Here is a 25986-nt window from a genome sequence, read left to right on the forward strand (position 1 = left end):
TCTGTAATGAGAAGGGGTGTGGTCTAATGACATCAACACCCTATATCAGGTGTGCATAATTATTAGGCAACGTCCTTTCCTTTGGCAAAATGGGTCAAAAGAAGGACTTGACAGACTCAGAAAAGTCAAAAATAGTGAGATATCTTGCAGAGGGATGCAGCAGTCTCAAAATTGCAAAGCTTCTGAAGCGTGATCATCGAACAATCAAGCGTTTCATTCAAAATAGCCAACAGGGTCGCAAGAAGCGTGTGGAACAACCAAGGCGCCAAATAACTGCCCATGAACTGAGAAAAGTCAAGCGTGCAGCTGCCAAGATGCCACTTGCCACCAGTTTGGCCATATTTCAGAGCTGCAACATCACTGGAGTGCCCAAAAGCACAAGGTGTGCAATACTCAGAGACATGGCCAAGGTAAGAAAGGCTGAAAGACGACCACCACTGAACAAGACACACAAGCTGAAACGTCAAGACTGGGCCAAGAAATATCTCAAGACTGGTTTTTCTAAGGTTTTATGGACTGATGAAATGAGAGTGAGTCTTGATGGGCCAGATGGATGGGCCCGTGGCTGGATTGGTAAAGGGCAGAGAGCTCCAGTCCGACTCAGACGCCAGCAAGGTGGCGGTGGAGTACTGGTTTGGGCTGGTATCATCAAAGATGAGCTTGTGGGGCCTTTTCGGGTTGAGGATGGAGTCAAGCTCAACTCCCAGTCCTACTGCCAGTTTCTGGAAGACACCTTCTTCAAGCAGTGGTACAGGAAGAAGTCTGCATTCTTCAAGAAAAACATGATTTTCATGCAGGACAATGCTCCATCACACGCGTCCAAGTACTCCACAGCGTGGCTGGAAAGAAAGGGTATAAAAGAAGAAAAACTAATGACATGGCCACCTTGTTCACCTGATCTGAACCCCATTGAGAACCTGTGGTCCATCATCAAATGTGAGATTTACAAGGAGGGAAAACAGTACACCTCTCTGAACAGTGTCTGGGAGGCTGTGGTTGCTGCTGCACGCAGTGTTGATGGTGAACAGATCAAAACACTGACAGAATCCATGGATGGCAGGCTTTTGAGTGTCCTTGCAAAGAAAGGTGGCTATATTGGTCGCTGATTGGTTTTTGTTTTGTTTTTGAATGTCAGAAATGTATATTTGTGAATGTGGAGATGTTATATTGGTTTCACTGGTAAAATAATTGAAATGGGTATATATTTGTTTTTTGTTAAGTTGCCTAATAATTATGCACAGTAATAGTCACCTGCACACACAGATATCCCCCTAAAATAGCTAAAACTAAAAACAAACTAAAAACTACTTCCAAAAACATTCAGCTTTGATATTAATGAGTTTTTTGGGTTCATTGAGAACATGGTTGTTGTTCAATAATAAAATTATTCCTCAAAAATAAAACTTGCCTAATAATTCTGCACTCCCTGTATATGCACAAAAGAGCGTTTTAAGCCTAATCTTAAAAGCAGATCGTGTCTGTCTCCTGAACGCAAACTGGGAGATGGTTCCATAGAAGAGGGCACTGAAAACTGAAGGCTCTCCCTCCCATTCTGCTTTTAAACACTCTTGGAATGACAAGTAAGTCTGAGAGCTGTATTGGAGTCCTTACCATACTATAAGGTCTTTAAGACAAAACGGGGCCTGATTATTCAAGATTCTTCAAGATTACTCAAGGTAGGACTTACCTACCTGAAAGCAATTTCTATCATTATAACTAAACTAAATGAAATGTATCACACTATCACCGTGTGGGTCGCTGTGTTCTGTTTCCACTGTGGCCAGCAGGTGGCGGTGTCGGTACCAGGCTTCATGTCTGCCGTCCACCATTAAAGCGTAGAACAAAAAAAGGACCATATGTTCCGTTTGTACGGTTGGCGCCTGAAAAGCGCCAAATTGAAAGATACCAAACACTACTGATCCAGCTGACTGATGAAAACCAGCATCACTCAGAAATACTCTGATATACGAACCTTTAACGTTGATCGATGTTCTGACTCGTCACAGCGGCACCGCAGGGAAAGACGGTTTTTGTCATGGAGGAGCTCTTCAACAAAGTGTTGCAGGTTAATGTCAGATGCAGGGACTGCGAGGAAAGGTAAGCCTGTGCACACGGACACGGACGCACTATTTAAACAGCTTGGTTTGAAGTTACACCTGACGAGAAGAATAATTACGGTTATTCTGTCGGCACACACGAAACCTCCCCATCCTGACTGCGGCAAACAGCTGTCGGTCCAATCCAACCGGGGAAAACAAACAAACGTGTTGCACAGACTAATGCAAAGCACGTTAATATTAATCAAATGAATGATAACGCAAAGCGTACTGCAAATCCAAGAGTTTCTCAAGGCAAAGAAATGGGATATTCTTGAATGGTAAAGTTAGTCGGCTGTTCTCAACCCAGCAGCATGTTTTTCAGTTACAGAAGACAACGCTGAGAGATTCAGAGACAAACAGCTGGAGGCCTGGCAGAGCATCTCAAGGCAACATGTAGTGGTGTCCGTGGGTTTGACTTTAGCTTGTCTAATTATGTTTGAGCCTCTGAAAACGGCAGTCTATGTATGCAAACTGCTGTGTGTCCTAAGCAGTTTCTGCAGGTAAACCCCTGAATTAAAACTAAATGTCTTCACTTTAGGTGCATCTGGATTGTTTGATTTAAAATCCACCCTGGTGGGTTACAGAGACAAAATCACAAAAATGTGTCTTTGTCAGAATACTTGTAATGTAAATATACACAATAATGGAAACAGAGTAGAACTTTTTTTTGTGCATTTTGGGTTTTGGTAACCATTCAAAATTCTTTTACTGTACAAGTGTGCAATTATGCTTCACATACACAAACAGTTGTGAGAGAACACATCTGTATATTGAACCAGATGGTGCTCTGACAGCAATGTTCACTGCAGCAGTACCAGCGAAGTTCTGATGGTAAATTAGACACAGGAAAAGATTACTGGCATAGATGAAAATGAAGGGCGGACACTTAGTGCTAACAGCACAGTGTTTTAATATTTTGGCATACTGAAAGGTAAAGGCAGGTGACATGCTAATGTTGTTAGCAGCCTTCATAAGTTACTTCACATAAGGGTAAGTGAGCCTTTGTGAATGCTGCATGGAAAGCATTGCAGAATCAGAAGCAAGTGTTAGTGTATTTTGCAAACATTTATGGGAAAATGAAACATTTTCATATTCCTGTGTTTATTCTGTTCGTGGATTTTTGAAATGAGGTGAACACTGAAATACAAGTTCACATAGGACTTATTGAGTCACCAAACATCATGTTTAATTGCTTCATTTTACAGAAAAGCAAATATTCGTGTCACAATTGAACTTCAGCTGACAACAAGTCCAGTGCACAAAAGAGTGAGTGGGACGTTTTATCGTTTTAAAATAAAGAGAGAACTATACTATATACTACACTACACTTACATTATATCATTTAACATTTCCTGTTCTTTACATATTACATTAGGATCTTCTAGTACGGATAACAGATGATATAGATCCATATTTTCTCTTCAACCTTGCAATATCAGAAGAGGATTTCCAAAGGTAAGTGTAAAAAGATTTGTATGAAGTAGTGTGTTGTGTTAGAGTTAAGGGACAAAGCATCTTCAATATTAACTAATGTCATTTGTGTTTGAATTGTTGTGTAGCTTGAAAGTCCAACAGGGTCTACTGATCGATTTTGCATCATTTCCTCAGAAGTTTATTGACCTGCTTAACCTGTGCATTTCCGAACAAACGTCAGACAGTCCAAGGTATGAAGAAAACCAACACATGACATCACACTGTTTGAATAAGCTAAGCAAATATATGCCATAAATATATTTTTGTTGTTGTTGTTGTTTTTTTTTTGGGGGGGGGGGGGGGGGGTTGTTTTGTTTTATTTTACTTATCTATATATAATTTTTTTTCTGTAATAATATCTGAATGATCTACATGGGAGAGTATGTATAACTAGATCTATGTGTTTCCCCAACACTGTTCATACACGATGTACATACACTACTATTATACACTCAATTTAAAAAAAAAATTAATTTCCTCCTCTGTTTTATTTGAACTATCTCTTCCTATTGGTTAAAATGTTGTTGGAAAAGCAATAAATAAATATTTGAGAAAAAAATTAATGTATTTTATCAGCCAGTGTCATCCCTTCTCAAGTGACGCTGTGATAAAAGTAGACACGATTCTAAGATAAGATAAGATAGAACTTTATTAATCCCTCGGGTGGGTTCCTCTGGGAAATTCGGTTTCCAAAAAGCACAGCACCGACAGAAGTTACAGTTACAGAATGTTATTTATATATATATATATATATATATATATATATATACACACACACACACACACACACACACACACACACACACACACACACACACACACACACACACTTATATAAATACAGAGACAGATATAAACTAGAAAGTGCATTTTCTGAAGAAACTGCAGTGTGAATGCTTGAATCTGAATGTATGCACTGAAATGAATTAATTGCTGAATTTTGAGTTAAAAATATTGAATGAGATTAAAAAAAAACAAAAAAAAAAAAACGAATTTAACCTGAAAACAAAGGTGCTGAACTGCTAAAATCTGAAGGTTACACAGAAGGAGTTGGAAAAAAACTGAAAATGTTTTAAATGTAAATTAGAAAACCCTAAGAAATGAGAAAAGAACATTTAGAGTCAGAAAACATCTGAAAGAATATTAAAAGGTCATATTCTTTGAATCACTGAATGACTCAAATGTGATCCCTCCACTTTGATCCACACAGTTTAAAAAGTTTAAATGCCTGAGCTTTGAAAGATACGGTGTTGGAAAGAGAACAATAATGGCGACAATTTGAGGGTAAAATGATGGCTGTAACACTGTGGACACAGCAGCAGTTGAAAGAGAAGTGTTTAAGATGAATCTTGGTACAGTGGCAGGCAGAGCTCGTTAAGCAGGCAGGTGTGAGCCTGGTTGCTATAGTGACCGCACCCAATGGCTCCATACACACGTACACAGACATGCGCCTCACTTTTGCTGCTTAAAATGAACAGAAAAGTCAGGCCGAAACAAATCGTTCCCAAATGAAAAGTAAAAGTCGTACTGACAAAATTCTTTCACCGTGAGCGACAGCCATGTCTAGTCTACCAAATTCTCAGTTTTCATGCCTGTGGAGTTTATTATATGGACGTGGTGACAGTGTAAAGACACCATGCTCTTCTGATTTTCAAACGAACCTTCTGAGCCATTTTAACATTAGAGTCTATGGAAGAGTTGGAGGGAGGAGGCTGTGCATTGGTGACATTTATGAAAGAACCGTAACACCTAGGACAATAGTAAACACATTGGATGAAAGAGGACAGCCATGGCTACGTTTTGAGGGTAAAATCATACCTGTAGAGCAAACGCTGCGGACACAGCAGCAGTTTTAAAAAAGATTTTAAGATTAATTTTTTTGCTCCTCTCACTCTAGCAGTTGAGCTGTCTCACTCTAGCCCCAACATTCCGTCCCATACACACCAATTATAAATTTTGAAACGGGTGAAAAAACATCATGAAACTTAAACTGGAACTGAAGAAAAAGTATAATAGATATTGAAAAGATAAATACAAGTTGAATAGTTGAATGTCTTGTCTTCGTTTTAAAGTTTGAATGGTGGCTCTATGTGAACGTATGTTGAAGTAGTAAGAGTTTAAAAATGAGTAAGTTGAATGAGAATTTGAAGGGTCTCCCCATTGAAATACATGGGAAATTTTTGTTGAATAAAGTTGAATAAAATTAAAAATATAAATGTTAAAAATGAGAAAAATACAAGCAATCATGTCCAAAAGAATAGGAATCTAATGGTGTTTGAATGGTTTTTCTAAGTTGAACGGTTTTGAAGGAGTAGGCTTTCAAAAAACGTACGGAATAGATAATAATAAAATGGAATAATAAAGATTAGAAGAACAATACTGTGAATGCTTTTCAAGCATTCACACTAATAAAATATATGAAGGGGATAAATAGGAATAAAAATACAAGTGAATTGCACATTTCAAGTATTGAGTCTATTGCACTGTTGACTATTTACAAAAAGTATTGTACAGTGAGGTGAAGAGGCACTACAGCTTAGTTGTTCCCCTCTCCTTTGTCCTCCTGTTTCCCCTCCCTCTCCCCTCCAGAGAGGAGTTAAACAGTTTGATGGCGTGTGGGACAAAGGAGTTTTTAAGTCTGTTAGTTCTTGTCTTGGGGAGAAGCAACCTGTCACTGAACAGACTCTTCTGGTTGTTTATGGCCGTGTGCAGAGGATGCCCAGCATTGTCCATAATGTCCATCAGTTTCTTTAATGTCCTTTTCTCTGCCACTGTCACCAGAGTGTCCAGCTTCATGCCGACCACAGAGCTAGCCCTCCTGATCAGTTTCTCCAGCCTGGATGAGTCCTTCTTTGCTGTGCTGCTCCCCCAGCACACCACAGCATAGAAAAGTACTCCAGCAACCACCGACTGGTAAAACATCCTCAGGAGCTTCCTGCAGATGTTAAAAGACCTCAGCCTCCTGAGGAAGTACAGTCGGCTTTGGGCTTTTTTATACAGGTGCTCTGTGTTGCATGACCAGTCCAGTTTATTGTCCACCCACAGCCCGAGGTACTTGTACTTGTTGACCACCTCCACCTCCTCCCCCTCTATCTGAACCGGCAGTGGACCTGCTCTAGACCTCCCGAAGTCCACAACCAGTTCCTTAGTCTTTGAGGTGTTGAGTTGCAGGTGGTTTGTGTGACTCCATGCGACAAAGTTCCTCACCAGACTTCTGTACTCCTCTTCCTGATCATCCCAGATACACCCCATGATGGCCGTGTCATCTGCAAACTTCTGAATATGGCATAATTCAGAGTTGTAGCAGAAGTCAGAGGTGTACAGGGTGAAGAGAAGAGGGGACAGCACAGTTCCCTGTGGTGCTCCTGTGCTGCTGACCACTGTGTCAGACGTGATGTCCTTCAGCCTGACGTACTGTGGTCTGTCGGTGAGGTAGTCGGAGATCCAAGCCACCAGGCAGGGGTCCACCTCCATCCTGTTCAGTTTTTCCTGAAGCATACAGGGCCGGATGGTATTAAAGGCACTGGAAAAGTCAAGAAACAGGATCCTGACCGTGCCTTTTCCCCCATCCAGGTGTGAGTGGGCTCTGTGTAGGAGGTACAGGATGGCATCCTCCACTCCGACACCTGCCTTGTATGCAAACTGTAGTGGGTCCTGGGCATGTTGTACCTGTGGTCGGAGGAGGTTGAGGAAGAGCCGCTCTAGAGTCTTCATAAGATGTGACGTCAGTGCCACCGGTCGGAAGTCATTCAGCTCATTGGGCCGGTTCTTTTTGGGGACCGGGACGATGCAGGATGTCTTCCAGAGGGCGGGCACTCTCCCCAGTCGCAGACTGAGGTTGAAGACTCGTTGTAGCGGCTCCCCAAGTTCAGCAGCACACGCCTTTAGCATCCTAGGACACACCTTGTCTGGGCCTGCTGCCTTTCTGGGGCGAAGCTTCCTCAGTTGTCTCCTGACCTGATCCACTGTGACACTGGGAGATGTTTGGGAGGAGGGGAGGGGGGGAGATGTCTTGCTGCTGAGAGAGGGATTGGAGGAGGGGGGTGTCATGGTGTCAGGAAGGGGGGGAAGCGAGGGAGGTAGTAGAGTGGGGAGAGGACTCTGTAGTAAAGGTGAGGGTGAGCCTTGGAATTTGAAATTGGTGAACGATAAAGTTGCTTGCTGCACGTCCCTATGCTCATCATTAAGTATCACTGGAATATTTAAAAACATTACAAATATGTCCTACTGACTTAGTAATTTGAAAGATATAAATTAAACCCTTTTGCACAGACTAACTGTTGTCCTTTCCACAGATTTCTTCTTCATTTGTCATGTCAGTCTCCAGTGCTAGAAGGTCCCGCCAACTTCAGTGTCATAGAGACAAATGCATTTAAGCACCTTAACCACTTGTCTTTACGACTTTCTCAAGCTTCTGACAAAGAGGTTAAAGATTACCTGGCAGTTTGTCTCTCCTCTCTGAAGGTTGGTTCCATTTAGCTTCTTCATACTTTATGCCACTCATCAAAAAAACAACCCTTTAAATAAATACCAAATTTTAATGTTAGTTCATGTAAGTAAAACGTTGTCATGTACATGTTAAGTGTAGTTGTTAATCCCAAAGATGGGAGCTTGTATTGCTTGGGTGGGCTTCATGTTTTCAAGCTTACTTGTATTTTAGCTTTAGTTTAGTTTGATCAGCTGAAGGCAACGTATATATATTATATAAAAACATTTGTTTGAATATAATTGTCTAGTCAAATAATTATTTTGTTTTTCAGAGCAAAACTGAGTTTTAACAGGTTTTGTCATGTTTGTGTCATTTTTTGTTGTTTCAGGCAGAGAAGCATGCCCTAGAAATGAAGCTTAAGACGACTGAAGATGATCTGACCAGGCAGCTGAATTATGCTCAACAGGTGTGCATTATTTTTATTTTTTAAGATATGATACAGCTTACTTACGTACTCAGTTTAGTAGTTCTTGCGTTACAGCAATTAATGTTAAGCGAAACTTTTGTGATTTTTCTTTAATAGAAATTTCAGTTTATTTATTAATAAACTGCCCATTTATTGATTTTTTTTCATGTAATTTCTTTTTATTAAACAAAAGTTGAACAATTATTTTGTATGCGGTCAAATATAGCAAGGAAAACTGGAATCTGCAAAGTTGTAATTATCAGATCAACATTTAAAAAGAGTTCCACAAAGCGTTGTCCACGGTGTGTTCTATGTAACTATAACATGCAGCTGAACAAGTGATCATATGTGGATCATAGACGCTGTCTGAGAAGACCAAAGAGTTGGACAAACTACGCTCAGAGTGGACGACTCAGACCAGCTCGCTGTCCAGCCTTCATTCTCAGGAGCTGCAGCTGGAGAGAGACAAGGCTCTGGAGGCAAGACTTCTCTTTTAATCAGCACAAATTCATCAGCTATGTTTTTAATATGGGTATTAATGTCAAAACAAGCTGTGCACAGCGCCGTGTCTAAGGAAGCTCGGCAGGATAGAAGTTATTTTACCTGACTTGGAGCAAAGAGCAGCTAAAAAAACATATTTGGAGAAAGAGCATCTCTCCACAGATTTGTGATCTGTTTAAAAAAAACATAGTCACACAAGTAAAATGTTATTTCCTAAAAAGTTACAAGGTTTTGTTTAGATTCCAGGTTTTCAATTTTGAGTTGTAGAGTACTATGGTGTGTACATTACTCAGTACTTTGTTGTACTTCTTTATGCCAACGTATCAAACGTAGAAAATGGAAAACAAATCTATTAAACTTTATTAGTTTAAATCATTATAATTCATGAAATTACTTAAAAATAATTGTTCAAAGCAAGTCTACGGAAGAGGATTAGGGCCACTGGAAAAAAAATCTGAGAAAAAAGTCAGAATTCTGACTTTAATCTCAGAATTCTGACTTTAATCTCAGAATTCTGAGAAAAAAAAGTCAGAATTCTGACTTTTTCATCAATTTTTTTTTCAGAATTCTGACTTTAATCTCAGAATTCAGGAAAAGAAAAAAAAAAAAAAGAGAGACGTGCCCACTTTTTTTCCCCCAGTGGCCCTATTCCTCTTCCGTACAAGTCAGCTCATATTTTAGATGGCAAGTGCTTAAAAAGCATGCGATGTAAATATTTGTGTGGTTATTGTAGGGCTCGAGGTTGACCTAGTCAGGGTCAAATTACTGTGACATTAACATGGAACTTCAGATTAGCTCCCTTAGCTTATGCTACATTTTTGTTAGTTGTGTTTTGCATTTACTACCTTCTTGTATGTAAAGTGGGAGAAATGAACCTTTAAAAGTGATACAAACACGTACTATGTGATCCACGAGTTTAAACTAAGATTTACAAGTGTGTGCAGTGATATGTTTGCATTGTTAATTTTGACAGCAAATTTTAAACTAGTTTTAATCGGTCTTTTGAATAAAGTGTCAATTAGTAGTAGTAGATTTAATCTGATGTTGATTCAGCGACTAAAATATAAAGTGTAGAAGTCGCTTTTTCATCGCTCTACACAGTTTTTTAAAAGCATCTTATATTCATTGACATCTTATGTTGTAAATTTGCCCTCTACAGTCTCTTATTCTTGTTCTTTATTTTATATACTTAGCTTTTTGTCTCAAGCTCTTTCTGCCTGCCACTTCCACGCTGCTGGAACACATGAATTTCCCCAATGAGGGACAATAAAGGATATTTCTGTTCTATTCTGCATGACAGTGTGAAATTTGTCTCAAAACCTCATGTGGGCATGCAGTGTGGTATCGGTGCGTTTCAGGCAATTCGTTCACATGCATTAAATTTTTTAATAGTGAGCGAGAGGGCTGTTACATGTATTTTCAGATTCGTAAGCACTGAAGGATTTATTCAGGTTTATGTGTGCACATTTATGTTGTTTTCCGTGTGATCAGATTTCTTTGTATCTGTTTGTGGATCGGAGCACACATTTGTGAGCCCTCAAAAGTAGAACACAAATCACTGCACACAGTTGTAAATCTTAGTCTATGCTTGTGGGTCGTACCATACAAATTACTAACACTATCCTCTGCATAGTTAACAACCCTGTCACACAATATTAACCACGTGTGGCTTTGTTCTTAGCTCAGTCTCGTGGAAGCAGTCATTTATTTGGAACCTTTGAAACTATAGGGATCAAAAGCAAAGCTAAAGATTGCCCTGCAGAAATGGTTGGAGATTGTTTGTCTGTCTTCCAGTTACAGAGCAGGTTTCAGCAGCAGACAGAGCAGCTTCGTCAGGAGCTGGAGACTGCTCATAAAAAGAGCAGCCATCAGCTTAATAGTCGACTGACAGAGTTGGAGGCCTCGTGCAGAGAACTGACTGAGAAGAAATACAAGAACGAGTCTGCCATCCGAGACCTGAAGATTAAACTAGTTGGTGCAGACGAGGTAAGTGAATGTTTAGGATGAGGAATTATTGCGTCCAGGTGACTTGCTCTTAATGTTTGAAACTTTATTATAATTTGTGTATTGGCAGCAGATATAAATTTCATCCGTCCATCTTCTGTAGATCATCCTATCATGGGGGCAGCGGAAGCCGTGCTGAAAGCTCCCCACAGCAAGAGAATGCTGTTGATTATTTTCTTTCTCTTTCATATAGGAATGCCAGCATTTAAAGCAGCAGGTCCTGTCTCTCAGGAGGGAAAACAGCACCCTGGACGCAGAGGTCCATGAAAAGGACCGTTTGGTGAGCCAGATGCAGATGAGAGTGGCTGTTCTGGAACAGGAGGTCAAAGATAAGGATCAGCTGATGAACCGCACCAAAGAAGTATTGGAAGCCACTCAGCAGCAGAAGGTAAGGAAGCCCTCGGGGACAGGGGGGCATTAAGGATTCAGAATGAGAGAAATGATATGACGTTATGAATAGGAAGTCACCAGGAGTCACCGTGTACAGACGAATGGTTAGACTCAGGATGTCAGTGTTGTGCAATTCAATTTCAATTCAGTTTAATTCATGAATCCTTCTGTCTTGATGCGCGCTCAACCATCCAGGTGTGTAAATCCCAAAAGGTTGATTCTGTTCGTCTGGACGTTGTGTTTTCAGTGGGAGAAATGTTTCATCGCTCATCCACTACCAACTCTGCTGCTAACTAACTGTTATGCAGAAAATAAACATCTGTGTCAGACTGGTCCAACTTTTATGTTGGAAGTCATAACTGGTGACAAGACTTGGTATACGGTCTCAAAGCCCCGAGAATGCCTCGGGGTTGTTTTGTTTTTTTACTATGAGAGTATAAGTGAGGTATTTGGTTGTGATGTCCGGAGGCATCTGAGGAAGAACATGTGACGCAGAGAACCTGAAATGAAGTGAACATGCAACAACTGCAACATACTAACAAACACAGCATGTTTGAAAGGTAGATGTGTTTTTGGAATCGCCTACAAAAACTTTGTTCATCAAAATAAAATTCAAGTTGACAAGCTGCTGTTTTTAGACTTACACACATGGCATTGCACGAGGGGTTGCCAGGGGTTTATCTAAAAATGAAGAGGTGCAGCAGAAGACTACCCTGATGGAGGCCAAATTTAAATCAGGATTGTTCATCAAGCCTTCAAGGTTTTTGTTTTTTGTTTGTTTGTTTAATAAAATTTTGCCCTTCTGATATTTTTAACCAGCTTGCTTTTTGTTATAGGAATCAGTGGAAGAAAATGCAGAAAGTAAGGAACTTCAGATTCGAAAACTTGAAGCTACGGTGAAATCACTTTCTGAGGAGCTGATAAAGGTTTGTCAGTTTGTGTGTTTGTGTTCAAAACTCACAGTTTTTATCCTTCAAGCTCGAGTCCTTGGGCCTTGGAGCACAGAATCTTTGCTATATCTTCTAGACAGAGATCTTTGATGTTGTTTAGGGATCTGCTGGAACCACTGGCACAGTTTGGGGTCACTGCCTCAAGTGCCTCCTCGGTTAGCACGGGGACCACTGCTGCCTTGACCTTCCACATATTGGGGTCTTGGCAGTGCATAGGTTCGTCAGTCTAGTCTTACATTCTCGAGTGACTTCTCTGTCTACCAGTCGCTGGTGTTTTTGCTCCTTGGTATTTGGTACTGGGACCGATCCATTCTTGGGGATCCTTGGGATCAAGATATTCCAGTCTTCGGGTAGCCATTCTGGGCGTCTCAGTCATTAGCCATTGTTTTGTATTTTATATTTCAAGCACTCAAGACTTTTATATAAAAGGTTTTGGAGAAGATTTCAGACATGCATCTGAATGGAGGTTTTAAGGTTGTTGTTTTTTTTTTATTTCACATATGTAAATCTAAATAATGAAATATATTTTAAACAGAAAACGAAGTAGAAAAAAATCTAATTGCTACTAATATCTCTGATATATACGTGCTCAAAAAGGAGTAGGATGAAGTTTACACTTTCTTTTTAGTCCTTCCCCGCTCACATTCACTCCTGTGGGGAATTTAAAATCACAGATTGACCTGTGCATGTCTTTGGACTGTGGGAGGAAGCCGGAGTACCCGGAGAAAACCCATGCAGACATGAGGCAAACATGCAAACTCCACACAGTAAGGCAGTGGCCAGATGGTGGATTTAAACCCAGGAATGTGAGGCAGCAGTGCTAACCACTGCGCCACCGTGCTAGCCCTGCATCAGATTGGCACCTGTCCAGGGTGTACCCTACCTTTTACCCTATGGTAGCTGGGATAGAGAATGGATGATGGATAATTTTATATAATAATGCTGTTTAATAAATGATAACTCAGTCTTCCTTGATATAACATATAATCAGAAAATATAAATAACTATTTATGAGTCACAGTACAAAGTCAGAGAACCTCCCTTTGACTTTGACCTTTGGCTGTAATTGAGAGTATTTCTGTGTTTTCCATGTAATTTTATGTGCCATATTAAATGTAATTAAAAATTAATTTTACATTTTTTGACAGATGAATGCAGTTAATCTTTAAAACACTGGTTTTCATTTTAGAAAGCACAATCAGCAGTTCAACTTAAAAGACCTGTTTTTTCTTTTTAAAATCTTTATTGTTGCTCATTAACAAGAAAAAAGTATTTTTTTATCCAGTTAATCGATAGAATACTCGATTACTAAAATAAATGGTAGTTCCAGCCCTTGGCAGTGCTTTCGCAGCCTGTAGGGAGCAATGAATAGCCCATCTACCTGCAGTGAGCCAGTTGGAGGCGATGGTTGTAGCTGTGGGCGACTCTTGTTTGTGCTGTTGATGGTCTTCCAGCCAGCTGCATAGAAGAGCAAAGTTATAACAGATGAACAGATGCGCTGAAAAGAATGAAGACGTGTCCCCTGTAGCTGTTACGTGTGCTTTTCATTATCTCTTTTCTGGTCTTTGATGTTTTTCATGCTTCTTCCGTTCCCTGTAAGCTCCAGAACAAGAGACGTGCACCACTCCCTTTTCTGGTTCACTTCTCACCCAACAGCATTCAGCCTACTTAGTTTGGGGGGGACTACACAGGACCATGTTTTCAAAGCTTGAGAACTTTTCTCCCCATGCAAATGGGCACAACCACTGTAGTATAAAATGAGCAATATGCAGGAATGCCCTACACAGTGAACCACATCCTGTTTTATAGGGTGTTGCTTATACTGATATTGGTTGCTTTGGAAAGAAAGTGAACGGACTGCATCTCTGTTATAGGGAAAAAATAGAAGTTGTGAGTTTTGAAAATGATCAACTCCTCTTTTTGATCTATCCTTTTTTTCTTTTATACATACAGGCTAACGGTATCATTAAGAAGCTGCAAGGAGAAGTTCGAACCTTAGTAGGAAAAATAAAAGTCAAAAACACTGTGACAGTGTCGCAGGAAAAGATTCTCCAGGAAACTTCAGAGAAACTTCAGAGTGTTGAAAAGGATCTACAAAGCGCTCAGCAGCAGCTCAACACTAAGGAAGAACAGGTATGTCACAGACTGAAGCCTTTTCTTTTGGTAAAGCAGTAAAGGAGATCTCATCAGTCAAACCAGTAAATCAGTACAAGTACTTTAAAAAAATACAAAAAGAAAAAGTACAGTACTGTGTGAACTGTGTCCTTTTAAATGCAAGTGAGCATAAAATAAAATAACAACCTGAACTATCGATACTAGGCGAGATGGATCCGTCCTTTCATGTCATTCTGTCTCTGCCATCCAAATGTCAGAGCAGAAATTGAGACTTATTAGACCAGGCGTTGTTATTCCAATATTCTGCTGTCCAGATTTGGTGAGCCTGTGTGAAATGTAGCCTCAGGTTCCTGACAAGAATAACAACCAGTGCAAAATATTCTTTTTATTTTTCAGATTTTAAAATTAAATGAGCAGTTGGAGGCCACGGTACAGAAGCTAAATGAAACCAAAGAAGTGCTGAAAACTAATGAGAATGGTAAGGAAGCTAGTCCTGTTCAATGGACCCTCTGAAAACTGACTTTCATGTCTTCAAAATCGTTAAGGTTTACAAATCCAGCAAAGCTTCTCAATCCATCAGTGTTTATGGAGTCCACTTCCATATGGCGACGTACACTACAACTACATTTTATTTATATAGCGCTCGTTAACAACAACAGTTGTGATTTGGCAATATTAGAAACACCAACAATCACACAACCATTAGCAAGAAATTGATGACAGTGGGAAGGACCAGGCTCAGCCATCTGCAGAGAGATGGGGGGGGGGAAGGGGAAACTATAGATGAGTGAAGAAGAAACACTATGTCTTTGCTTAGCCAGATTAATTAAATAGCATCTTATTTCTTAGTGTAAACTTCGTGAGCTTTATCCAAAGCACAATCTGTTGATTCACCCGCTAATTGTATTCACAGTGATTTGCCTGCCTAGCCTAGCTTAGCTTGTAGCCAACTCGCTAGCAGCATGGCCTCTATACCTGTCCCTCCTGCAGTTTCCTGCTCAGTGTGTCAGATATTTAGTTACTCCTCTGCCTCCTTTTGTAATAACAATACTTGTAGTAAATGTAGCCTTTTTGCAGCTTAGGCTGACCTCACTTCAGACCCTTGAAAAGACATAGTTGTCTTCCAGGGGCCAGAGCAGGTGACATTCAAGGAAATTTTTAAACTGCTGGTTAAAGTTAAATGTACATTTTGTAAAATTATAATTCACGTCAACAGTAATGACACCTGGTTGCATCAATCGAAGGTAACTAAATGAATATTGAATTGGGGACTAACTTTACCAAAACAATCTTGGGCTTAGTCATTTTCTCTGGTACCCTCCTTAATCGGACCAGGAGTGACATTTTTAGGCACTTATTTCCCTTTGATTGCTGGCTGTCTGAGTAGTAAAAAATCAGTGGGCTCTAAAGATGATTGGGAAACTTTCAAGTCACCTTTATTTAAATGGCACATTTAAAAGACATCAAGTGTCGGCCAAAGGGCTGAACAGAGGGATGATATGATAAAAAAGAATTAAAAATGTACACAAGCACACATACGTGAACATAAAATACATGTATACGTATACTCATGCAAACATCATCCAATGAGAAGACCAGAATAGCTAAAACAGAATAAAAGTGGTGTCAGAGAGATCTGAAAGCCTTGGAAAATAGTATTCAGATTCTATTTGATGACTTCCAAGGACAAAGAGGATTCAGGGGAAATCTGGTCTTTTTAGACAGCATCCACCCCATTGTGGATGGAGGAGCTCTCATTTCTAGAAATCTGGACAAATTTATTAAAACCCCCAGAACATGATGGGTTGGGACAAAGCAACAGAGATTCATTTGTCTTACACGCCTCTCTGCAGCTTCTCTCCAAAACCCATCCCCTTAGATGCTGCGTCTGCCTCCTTCTGAGTCCCTGTTTATACATGAATCAACAAATTGATTTACATTTTGTCATTATGGAATATTGTCTGTAGAATTTTGAGGTGAAAAATGAATTAATTCCATTATTGAATAAGTCATAACATAAAAAACATTCTTTCCAGATGCACTGTGAGTATCTGCTCCTTGCCTTGGCTGCCTTGATAAATGTGTGAATGACAAATAATTTGTATTGTGAATAGCAATCTCATTCACATTATGAAAGTTGCTATTTAAGTGTAGCACATTTACTAGTGTGTTTATTTTCATTTTACCACAGTTATAAATTGGCTTAACAAGCAGCTAAATGAAAAGCAGCTGTCCAGAAAAGCACGGGGTCTGGAATCACTGGAGAATCCTGCAGTCTCAACCACAACAGCAGGACTTGGGGTAGGTGACAACATACTGATGGTGTTTATTCTTCATCCTTCCTCTTAGATATTACTACAAGCTTCATTCCTATTGTGCCATTCAGCTCAATATAAATATGTTTTGTGTCATTGAGTGAGAGATTATGGCAGTAAGAGACGGCAAAGCAAGAAAATTTCAATTTGGTCAGTTTCTTTCTTGAAGCAATGCTTGTTGGCAATAAATGTTATATTGTTGGAAAGCCTGTGTAATTGCTGTTACACTAAATGGTGTGTGAGAAAAATGCATTTGCAGGTTGAACAGCAGCACTGGGCATGTGGGTTGCGCCACATTTATTAGATTGGGTGATTGAAGTCTGAGACATATCGGCATTTAGCAATTTATTCATTCAACAAAAAGGGGCCTCAGTAGCATGTGGAAGGACCGTACACAGCCACAACAGCCTGGCACCACCTGCACCACCTCCTTATGCCGGTCACCTGCTCAGTCACACACCTATATGGGATGGCATCCCATTCTTTTTTGTACGCTACTTAATTACGCACAGAAGACAGTAATTTATTAACTATTCATTATATTAGATTCGAACTTCTCCATTAAATGACCTGAAACGAATTGTCATTTAACAATATACACATCAACATGAGCCTATGAACCTAATAATCCACCCTGGAAGTAATAAATGCAGAAAAGATTTGGTGGGTTTTTCGTGGGTTTGACCAACAAATGCATTATTCACAAGAAGCATTGTTACAATAAAGAAATAATCAATTCAAAACAATCACGTCTAGTTTAACATAAGCTTAGAGAATGACGGGATGCCTGAGAAAGAGAAGTAGCGTACTGGGACAAATGTTTAAGAAAGCAGGTGAAGAGCTGTAGTAACTACAGAGAGAGAAAGCTGCGCCAAGGGAAAGAGTTGTTGAAGCTAAGTTAATAAGAGGGGCGATGATCAGTGAGCAGCAGTTTGCTTTCAGAGTGCTGATGGAGAAGTAGAGAGGTCTGAAGGGGCTTCACTGTGTCTTTGTGCAACAGTCTTATGTTTGCACATTATAGCAGATCAACAGCACTAACACCACCTGAAGATATCTCTGTATTTTTTCTGGCACTTCAGTTTTATCCTCAGACAGCCAAACCTGTTGTATCTCCCATGGCGGCTGCTGGGATCAATCTTACTGATGAGCATCTCGGGAAGTCATCAAACAGACAGATGTGAGTTTGTTGACTTAGTATGACTGAGTATACATTACACTCAAAGACAAATGAGCCAAAGTAAAACTGTGCAATTTATAAAATGTATTATCTTTGAGTAATGGAAGTATTTAGACACATTTATTGATATATGTTATTTTTTTATTGGTATTCATTTATTGTAATTAATCTCATATCAAATGTGAATATAAAGAAAAAAATGTTAGTATAACTGAATTTAGTGCACTTCTCAGACATGGGTTGGGTCTAGCTCAGGAGGCAGAGCAGGTCATGTACTAATTGGAAGCACTACACCGGTGAAAATCCAGGAAGTGGACATTGAGATAGTGGACTCTTATAGGTACCTGGGTGTTCACCTGAATAATAAGCACTGTTTTATGCAGGTATAGGCACAAAATCTCACTAACTTTCCTGTAAAAGTTTGCTACAGATACTATCTGGTCCATTTCTGTCTGATATTGTACTTTTGTGTACAAATGAAATACACTTCCCTATCATTATAGCTGTCTCTCTTGCTTTAGCAGGGAAGGAAGAAGTTTAAGGTCTCTATCCAGGCTGATAAATGTGTTTCTTTATAGCAGTATGCAATTTACAGCAGTTATATATTTAAAATGATTTTGATTCCACGACAATACCAGTGGTAGAACAACAAACTCTTTTTGTTTGTTTGCTTTAAATGTTCATTGTGAATATGTCTCTTTGGTCAGGAATGCAAAGTGATTTTGTGTTCCTCAGGCTTGTGTTTTCTCTTTGTCCTTAGTGGAGACTCTGCTGGTCTGGATTCGAAGTACTTTGAGAAGAGAGATGATTGCATCTCGATCTATGGTCTTTCATCTAATCCACGTCAAAGAGGTAAAAGTGCTCATCTTTTAAAGATCAGCATCTACCACATATTAATTTCAGTGCGTCAAGTTTTTCATTTCATGGCTTAGTAGTGTAACTCTTTTTTTTTTGGGATGCAGCAGTAAATCTGTGGGGCAACAACGCTAATTTAGGTGCCTTTAAAAAAAAAAAATACGAAGAAAAAATTGTTTTTTTGATTGAGATGCTGAATGCGTGTGATAATAAGTAACAGTAATTTGATTCTGTTTGCTTGCTTTGTGTTCAGAGTTTCCTCAGAGTACAAAGCCATCTATAGCTTCAGCTTACTTCTCTGCATAAAACAGAAGTTTCAGGATCTGCAGAAAGATTACAATGGAAATGGACTTAAAACCATCAAGTCACGTCTTCGGCTCTTGTACAAAACTGCTACTGTTGCATTAAATAAATTTGTTTTAATGAGTGATTCTTATGGTTAATTCTAGTGATCACTGAGAATGTATTATTGTATGTGAAATAAAATTGTTCTGTTTTTCTTATGTTTTTGCCCCAAACTGTGTTTTACTGTATACAGTGTACTCTTGAATAAACAACTTTTCCAGTCTCACTTCATTTCTGGATATCTTAAAATTGATCCAATATCGCATTTAGTATAATGTCCAAAATAAAAATATGTGCTTTCTGCTGGGTTTTTTTGTGTTTAGTAATATTCTATCCTCAAATCAGCTTACCTTCAATTTACAAAATGTGAACCATACACCAACCATTGTACATATAGATTCGCATTTGATACCTTTGCCCATAGCTGAGTGCATCATTGCTGCTGCCAGCATCATAATGGAATTAAATAGATGCCAAATCAAACCAAACTTCAGAACTGCTGTTCTGAGTCTGCTGATTCTCAGAAATAACAATCATTGTGCTTACTCCAGCTTCAAGTAGTCAACACCTCGATGGTTTATTTTGTATGCACTATATTTTGGCACATTGCATGCAGAACAACCATGTTCTTTATTTGGCAATGTTCAGCTAATTCTGGATTAGTTGTGTGGGCGGTGAGGAAGAGGCCAGGGGCAAATAGGGTGGAGAGCTGGGTCAGGAGGGGGGCCACAACCATGGTCGTGAGCATGTGGAGGGGGGCCACAGACAGGCTCCTTCTCACCAGGCCCAAGGGCAGTGGTGTTCTGTTGAGAACAAAGACAACAAATGCAAGAGTTGTTTTTTTGTTGTCGTTTCTTAATAAGTTGCCATAAAAAAGGAAATTTATTGCAAAGCTGCTGTTGGTCTCACCTCTGCAGGATAGAAATCACACTCAGTGGACAGGAGTCCATTTTGACTGGAGTAAGATGAACGGCAGAAAGCATGACGCTTTAAAAAAGGAAGGATATATACAATGAGAGAACTAACAGGAATAAGCCATAAAAAAGGTATTTGTCATTTAGGGATTAGAAATGCTGGTTATCTGTATTGTTTGTATTTGATTTAATACTTCTTACAACTGTGCAGTAAATCGCTTGTTACTCTTTAACATTGTGATATAATTTTAATGGGATGTGGTACTCATGATCTCACTGAATACACACAGCTAAACACTTGACTAATTTTAGTACACAGCATATCAAAATGTGGCTCAGGATTTTCTGAAGTGTATGAGTTGTACTTACAGCTCTGTTAGGACAAAGTGGAATGCATGTCTCAATTATGATTCTAGAGCCCATTGGGCAATGAGTCTCCACAAGTGCAAACTCAGGATAGTAGTTCATTCCTAATCCCATTATGTACTACAAGAAAAGAAAGTGTAAAGTTAAACAATGACTGATCTTATGAGTTCACAAAGAGGGGGAGGAAGAAAAGGATCCTCTGTACCCCAGTTGATATCCGCCCCACTTCCTTCAAGATGTAGTAATGCTGGTTACTGGTGTTCTTGTTGAATTCTGCTGTCGCTTCACGAACAGACTTGAGACCTTCAGAGTTGTTGAGAGGCAGCAGCACAGGACAGTCAGGGCAGATGCGTACCATCTCCAAGTTAGTTTTTTCTGCAAACACACAAAGAATTGTACTGAGTGTACGTTCAGAGGATTCCAAAAGTCACTCGCTGAGGCTCTTTAGCGTTTTCTGTCAAATATTCTCCCTTGCAGTCTTTCACAAGATAATGAACTTCTCCCCATGTTTACTTCCTAAAGACTCCTCTTCACTAGGATGCTTGTTTGAAATTATTTTTCAATCGTGAGTTTCTTCATTGTATTTTTTTAGCGTTACACACAAAGTATTTTGTCACCCTTGTCCCAACTTTTTTGAGACATGTTAAATGATTTAAATTCTAAATAAGCATTTTTTTTTTAAACTAAACTTAATGCCACAGTTTTAATATTTGCTATTAGTGTACTGCTTTTACAAATGCTGTTTTTTATCTGCAGTCAAACTTAAATGACAAATTATGAAAAATGAGGAAGTTTGGCCAAAGTCTGTCTTTGGCCACATCGAGTGTGTTTTTGAACAGGCAGACCAACAGCCTTGGAGTAACAAGTAATCAAAAATGATCGTATTTGATCATATCTACAGTAGCATCTTCTCAGTGAAATGGTGAACAGCTATGATGCAGAGAGAGCCCACCTTGTCGTGTGTCACATTCATATTTGGTTATGTCGGCATCACCATCTTTTATAGTCATCAACACAGTGCAGTTGGCCTTCACTGCCTTCAGAGAAACACAGAGAATGCAGTTTTATTTCATAACATCACTGAAGTAACTTTGCATAATTTGGCCAGATTAGCACGTCCACCTTCTGACCAGAGGTGAATGTTGCATGAAGTCAGTGCAGGCAGGTGGATTAAGCAAACAGCTGCTTTGCATTTACCCGCTCTCCCATGCCACGTATTTCACAGTCCTCAAAGGGTTTCGGGTTGATAGTGTGGCATTTTGTTTCCCGAAGATCCAGCTGCAACTTTACGTTACATCCACCATCAACCTGGAAAGAGCAGAGAGTAAGACTGTCATTCATATTTACTGATGCAGTTTCCTACATCACCACAGGAACACCATGACAGACTTTAAGGATTTTTTGTCATGAAAAGCTAATGTTTGGAAAACTACAATAAACATTAATAATATTTTTTTTTTTTAAAAGAAAAACATTTCAAAAGAATTGTGGACTTGGATTTGTCACTCACTATGCTTTTATAGAACTGCTACTGTTTTTTCTACTCTCTTCTATTGTTTAAGTTTTGTCCCGCTTGTTGTTTATTATCTCTTTGCTCCTCTTGCCAAAGTGGAAATACTCAAATGTGAACTGCAAATGCGCACATTTACTGCTACTATCATACCTGTTCCACACTGTTCCCTTGAACTTCATGCAGTCTGAACTTGTAGCCATGGTCGTTATGCTCATTGATGTGATGCACTGCCTTATCTGCTGCCGCCGGACCGTTACCTTCACTGCATGTTAGTGGCTCCAAACCTGGGGCAGCGCTGCAAAGCAGGACTGCTGCCGAAAGAAGTGTCAGGACTCGTAACGTCCTCATGGTACCGCAGAGAAGACTGGAGCAGGCCACTATTACGGGGCTGTTATATAGAGTGGATTGGTTAACATATGTCAGTGGGTTAGGAAATAAATGATAAATAAATAGAAGCGACCACAAGACAAACATGAACTTTAATCAGAGGAGCTCAGCATATTTTGAAATGTTTACCGAACCAGTCAGTTTCATCACACTTCGTACACAGTCGATATTTAAACTGAAGGATGTTATTGTAGGATTTTTAGCAGCTGCAGATCTTACATTTTGTTTTTTGCTCATCATTACAATCAAAATGTTTGAAAAGAGTTCAGATTTGGCCCAACTTTGTTCATTTGATTTGTGTTTGGAATAAACCAGGGTAGCTGTTTAAACATTACTTCTATCCTAAGTTTGGCACAAGGACATGGATCTTTATCCTTTTAAGGGGTTTCCACACCCTTAAAAGTACTTAATAAAACTTTTTTGTTTCTTTTCTTTTTGTTATTTATTTTGGTTGTAAGAGGTTAAGCATATTTTTATCATTTCATTCAAATGCCAGAACACCGAGAGAGTTTTTTGTTATTTTACACCCAATGACCCAAGAGAACTCTTTAGATCAAAATAGCTTCAGACAAACTTTTACCCAGCAATGCTACAGCATTTTTTCAAGTATAGGTGGATTACATCAAGCTGGAGGTGGTAAAAAAACATCCATGGCCAGATTTATTGCTTAATTTACTAAGAATAATAAAAAACAACAACAACAAAAAAACTATTGTAATGAAGATTCAAGAAAGTGAAAAGTATAGAAGCACTTTGCATTCTCATCAGAAAAGCACCATTTAAGTGCCAGTCAGCATACTAATTACTGCAAACGTATTTGTGTGACTTTCACATTTAGAATGCAGAATTTGGTTATTTCAAAAAACCATACAAAGAAATTTGCTAAAGTTTGCGAAAGTAAATGCAATTTACTGCTATTTACATCAACAGGCAAAGTGTTGATGTGTTGATTTACCACAGGACTAAAAGATTAACACTTTTCCACTTAACATGGCTGATAATTCTTATCAGCACAAGCATAATCATCAAAAGCGTACCAAATCTTTGAGTCGGGCCAGTTATTTAGTATTAATGGAATTTTGAAACCCATTGTGACCCATTGTGAACAAAGAAACTCAGGGACACAAGAGACAATATCAAAGACAGTAGCAACCTGTTAATCACATACAGGCTACTATGTTGCACAATCCGTTTTGAATCTAAAGGGACTATAACTTATCTTTTTTTTAAAAAAATTCTGAGTTTTAGAGTTTACAATGTTAGTTACAGGTATTGATTAACACAATTTGCAAAAAAAATAAACAAAAGAGAAACACTGAACAATCGGGAGTGACCAGTTGCCAGATTATTGATTTTAAAATTTGAGAATTAAATTCGGCTTATGTATATTAGTGTATTGGACCCATTTATCCAAGCATGACAAAAACCAACTTACTCTGTTATTCACATACGCTGTTAACTCCTCCATCCTATAAACTCAAGTGTTATTTCCCACCACAATTATAAAGTTGGTACATCTTGTAATAGCCATTTCTTTGTTATACATTTTTTACTTGCAACTAGCAAGGCACTTAGTAAACATTTTTCTTTTTTAGACCATTCCTGTGGCGTACATCCAAAAAAAATAGTTTTCATTCCACCCCTTCCTGAGCCTGGTTCTGCCGGAGGATTCTTCCTGTTAAAAGGGAGTTTTTCCTTCCCACTTTGAGTGATAGAGTAGAAAAGCCCTATATAAGAGCCAGTCCATTAATTTAACTTTGAAACATTCAGTGTCTGACACTGTCACAGTAATCGTAAGGGTCCTGCAGATGTCACTTGGTAATCTCACTACATTTTAACTGCACAAGACTCTGGATATTGTAGCTCCTGTGAAAAAGAAAGCCTGAAATCAGAAGTATTTGACTCCCTGGTATAACTCTCAAATGGGCACCTAAAAGCAGATAACTGGAGCGAATGGATTCTCACTCATTTAGAAGATCTTTATTTAGACTGGATAAAAAGTTTGTTGCTCTATAAAAAAAAGCCTCCATAAAGCTAGAACATCTTACTATTCATCATTGATTGAAGAAGATAAGAACAACCCCAGGTTTCTCTTCAGCACTGTAACCAAGCTGATAAAAAGTCAGAGCACTGTTGAGCTAACTATTCCTTTAATGCTGACTAGAAATTAATTCATGAACTTTTAACCATTTTAACCATTAGAGAAACAATTATTCATAACTTTCATTAAGTACAGCTACTGATATTTGTTTAGACAGTCTGTGAAGGTTCTCAGTCATGTAGGTCATTGTAGTCTATGGAGCTTGGAAAGGAAAGCATCTGGAGAGCACCATGAGCTGGATAACTGAGGACATACACAGACTTTCCTAACTGGATGATTACAAACGCATCAACAGAAGAAGAAGAAGGTGGTTTTAAATGGTAACAGGGAGGTACTGCTGGGATTTGAACCCAGGATCTCCTGTTTACTAGACAGGCGCTTTGACCAGCTAAGCCACAGCACCTCTGGATGTGTTTCTTTCCAAGCTCCTTAGATTTATTTGGACTATTTTTCCTCTAGCTGAACTAATTGAACTTTCTGAGTTAACTTCCTTCACCCATTGTGAAGGAAGAATCTCAGGGACACAAGAGACAATATCAAAGACAGTAGCAACCTGTTAATCACATACAGGCTACAATGTTGCACAATCCTTTTTGAATCTAAAGGGGACTATAACCATCATAACTATATGGTGCTGTCTGACTGGAAATGACTGACAACATAAAATAATCAGGAAAGTGTTTGCTGAGGTCAGAGATTATATGAGTCAGAAACTGGATTATATAGTGGTTGAACCACTAACTTGCCAAGTAGTAGATGCCCTGCTCTTTCTCCTGAGCTACAACCACACACAATACTGTTAAAATATAATTTATGGTATACATTTGCATGTTTATTTTGTTTATAAAATTTCTTAGGCCACTCTAGAGGTAGAGCAGGTCACCTACTAATCTTCTGTGGAACCAGCTTCCAGTTTGGATTCAGGAGACAGACACTATCTCTACTTTTAAGATTAGGCTTAAAACTTTCCTTTTTGCTAAAACATATAGTTAGGGCTGGATCAGGTGACCATGAATCCTCCCTTAGTTATGCTGCAATAGGTGTAGGCTGCTGGGGGATTCCCATGATGCATTGAGTATTTCTTCTTCAGTCACCTTTCTCACTCACTATGTGTTAATAGACCTCTCTGCATTGAATCATATCTGTTATTAACCTCTGTCTCTCTTCCACAGCATGTCTTCTATCCTGTCTTCCTTCTCTCACCCCAACCAGTCGCAGCAGATGGCCCCGCTCCTCCCTGAGCCTGGTTCTGCCGGAGGTTTCTTCCTGTTAAAAGGGAGTTTTTCCTTCCCACTGTTGCCAAAGTGCTTGCTCATAGAGGAGCAGTTACTTAGAAAGAGCATAGAAAACAGTTCTTGGGTGAATGAGGCGAGTTGTGTAAAGCACTTTGAGTGATAGAGTAGAAAAGCCCTATATAAGAGCCAGTCCATTAATTTAACTTTGAAACAGACTTCCCAGAATTTCCTAACTGGATAATTACAAACGCATCAACAGAAGAAGAAGATAACAGCGAGGTACTGCTGGGATTTGAACCCAGGATCTCCTGTTTACTAGACAGGCGCTTTGACCAGCTAAGCCACAGCACC

General features: G+C 39.2%; 2 protein-coding genes and 2 non-coding genes across 5 annotated transcripts; 1 reads left to right on the forward strand and 3 right to left on the reverse strand.

Moving 5' to 3' along the window:
• Nucleotides 1-1831: 1831 nt before the first annotated feature.
• Nucleotides 1832-19204, forward strand: sass6 (SAS-6 centriolar assembly protein). 2 transcript variants are annotated; one of them, XM_085251784.1, is made up of 16 exons: nucleotides 1834-2097; nucleotides 3305-3365; nucleotides 3475-3554; nucleotides 3659-3763; nucleotides 7868-8036; nucleotides 8390-8467; nucleotides 8827-8946; nucleotides 10763-10954; nucleotides 11166-11360; nucleotides 12199-12288; nucleotides 14266-14445; nucleotides 14824-14905; nucleotides 16619-16728; nucleotides 17822-17919; nucleotides 18680-18771; nucleotides 19028-19204. In XM_085251784.1, exons 1-16 carry the CDS (start codon nucleotides 2036-2038, stop codon nucleotides 19078-19080), a joined length of 1767 nt encoding a protein of 588 aa, XP_085107910.1. In that variant the 5' UTR covers nucleotides 1834-2035; the 3' UTR covers nucleotides 19081-19204. The 2 variants fall into 2 exon arrangements, with proteins under 2 accessions (XP_085107909.1, XP_085107910.1); XM_085251783.1 differs by having other exon boundaries at nucleotides 1832-2097; nucleotides 18680-19204.
• A 467-nt stretch (nucleotides 19205-19671) lies between these two features.
• On the reverse strand, nucleotides 19672-22292 carry LOC146555245 (alpha-2-HS-glycoprotein-like). Its single transcript, XM_085251786.1, has 7 exons — nucleotides 22063-22292; nucleotides 21597-21707; nucleotides 21352-21436; nucleotides 20605-20774; nucleotides 20403-20519; nucleotides 20029-20106; nucleotides 19672-19922 (listed from the first exon to the last, which is right to left on the reverse strand). The coding sequence occupies exons 1-7, from the start codon at nucleotides 22258-22260 to the stop codon at nucleotides 19779-19781; spliced, it is 903 nt and encodes a 300-aa protein (XP_085107912.1). The 5' UTR covers nucleotides 22261-22292; the 3' UTR covers nucleotides 19672-19778.
• A 2437-nt stretch (nucleotides 22293-24729) lies between these two features.
• Nucleotides 24730-24803, reverse strand: trnat-agu (transfer RNA threonine (anticodon AGU)). The gene has a single exon. It is a non-coding gene; the product is annotated as a tRNA-Thr (tRNA).
• A 1109-nt stretch (nucleotides 24804-25912) lies between these two features.
• On the reverse strand, nucleotides 25913-25986 carry trnat-agu (transfer RNA threonine (anticodon AGU)). Its single transcript has one exon. It is a non-coding gene; the product is annotated as a tRNA-Thr (tRNA).

This window comes from Mchenga conophoros, linkage group LG17, assembly GCF_057382185.1.
Source record: "Mchenga conophoros isolate Kocher_MC1m ecotype Shallow Benthic linkage group LG17, M_conophoros_male_GT1.1, whole genome shotgun sequence".
Classification (NCBI taxonomy): Eukaryota; Metazoa; Chordata; class Actinopteri; order Cichliformes; family Cichlidae; genus Mchenga; species Mchenga conophoros.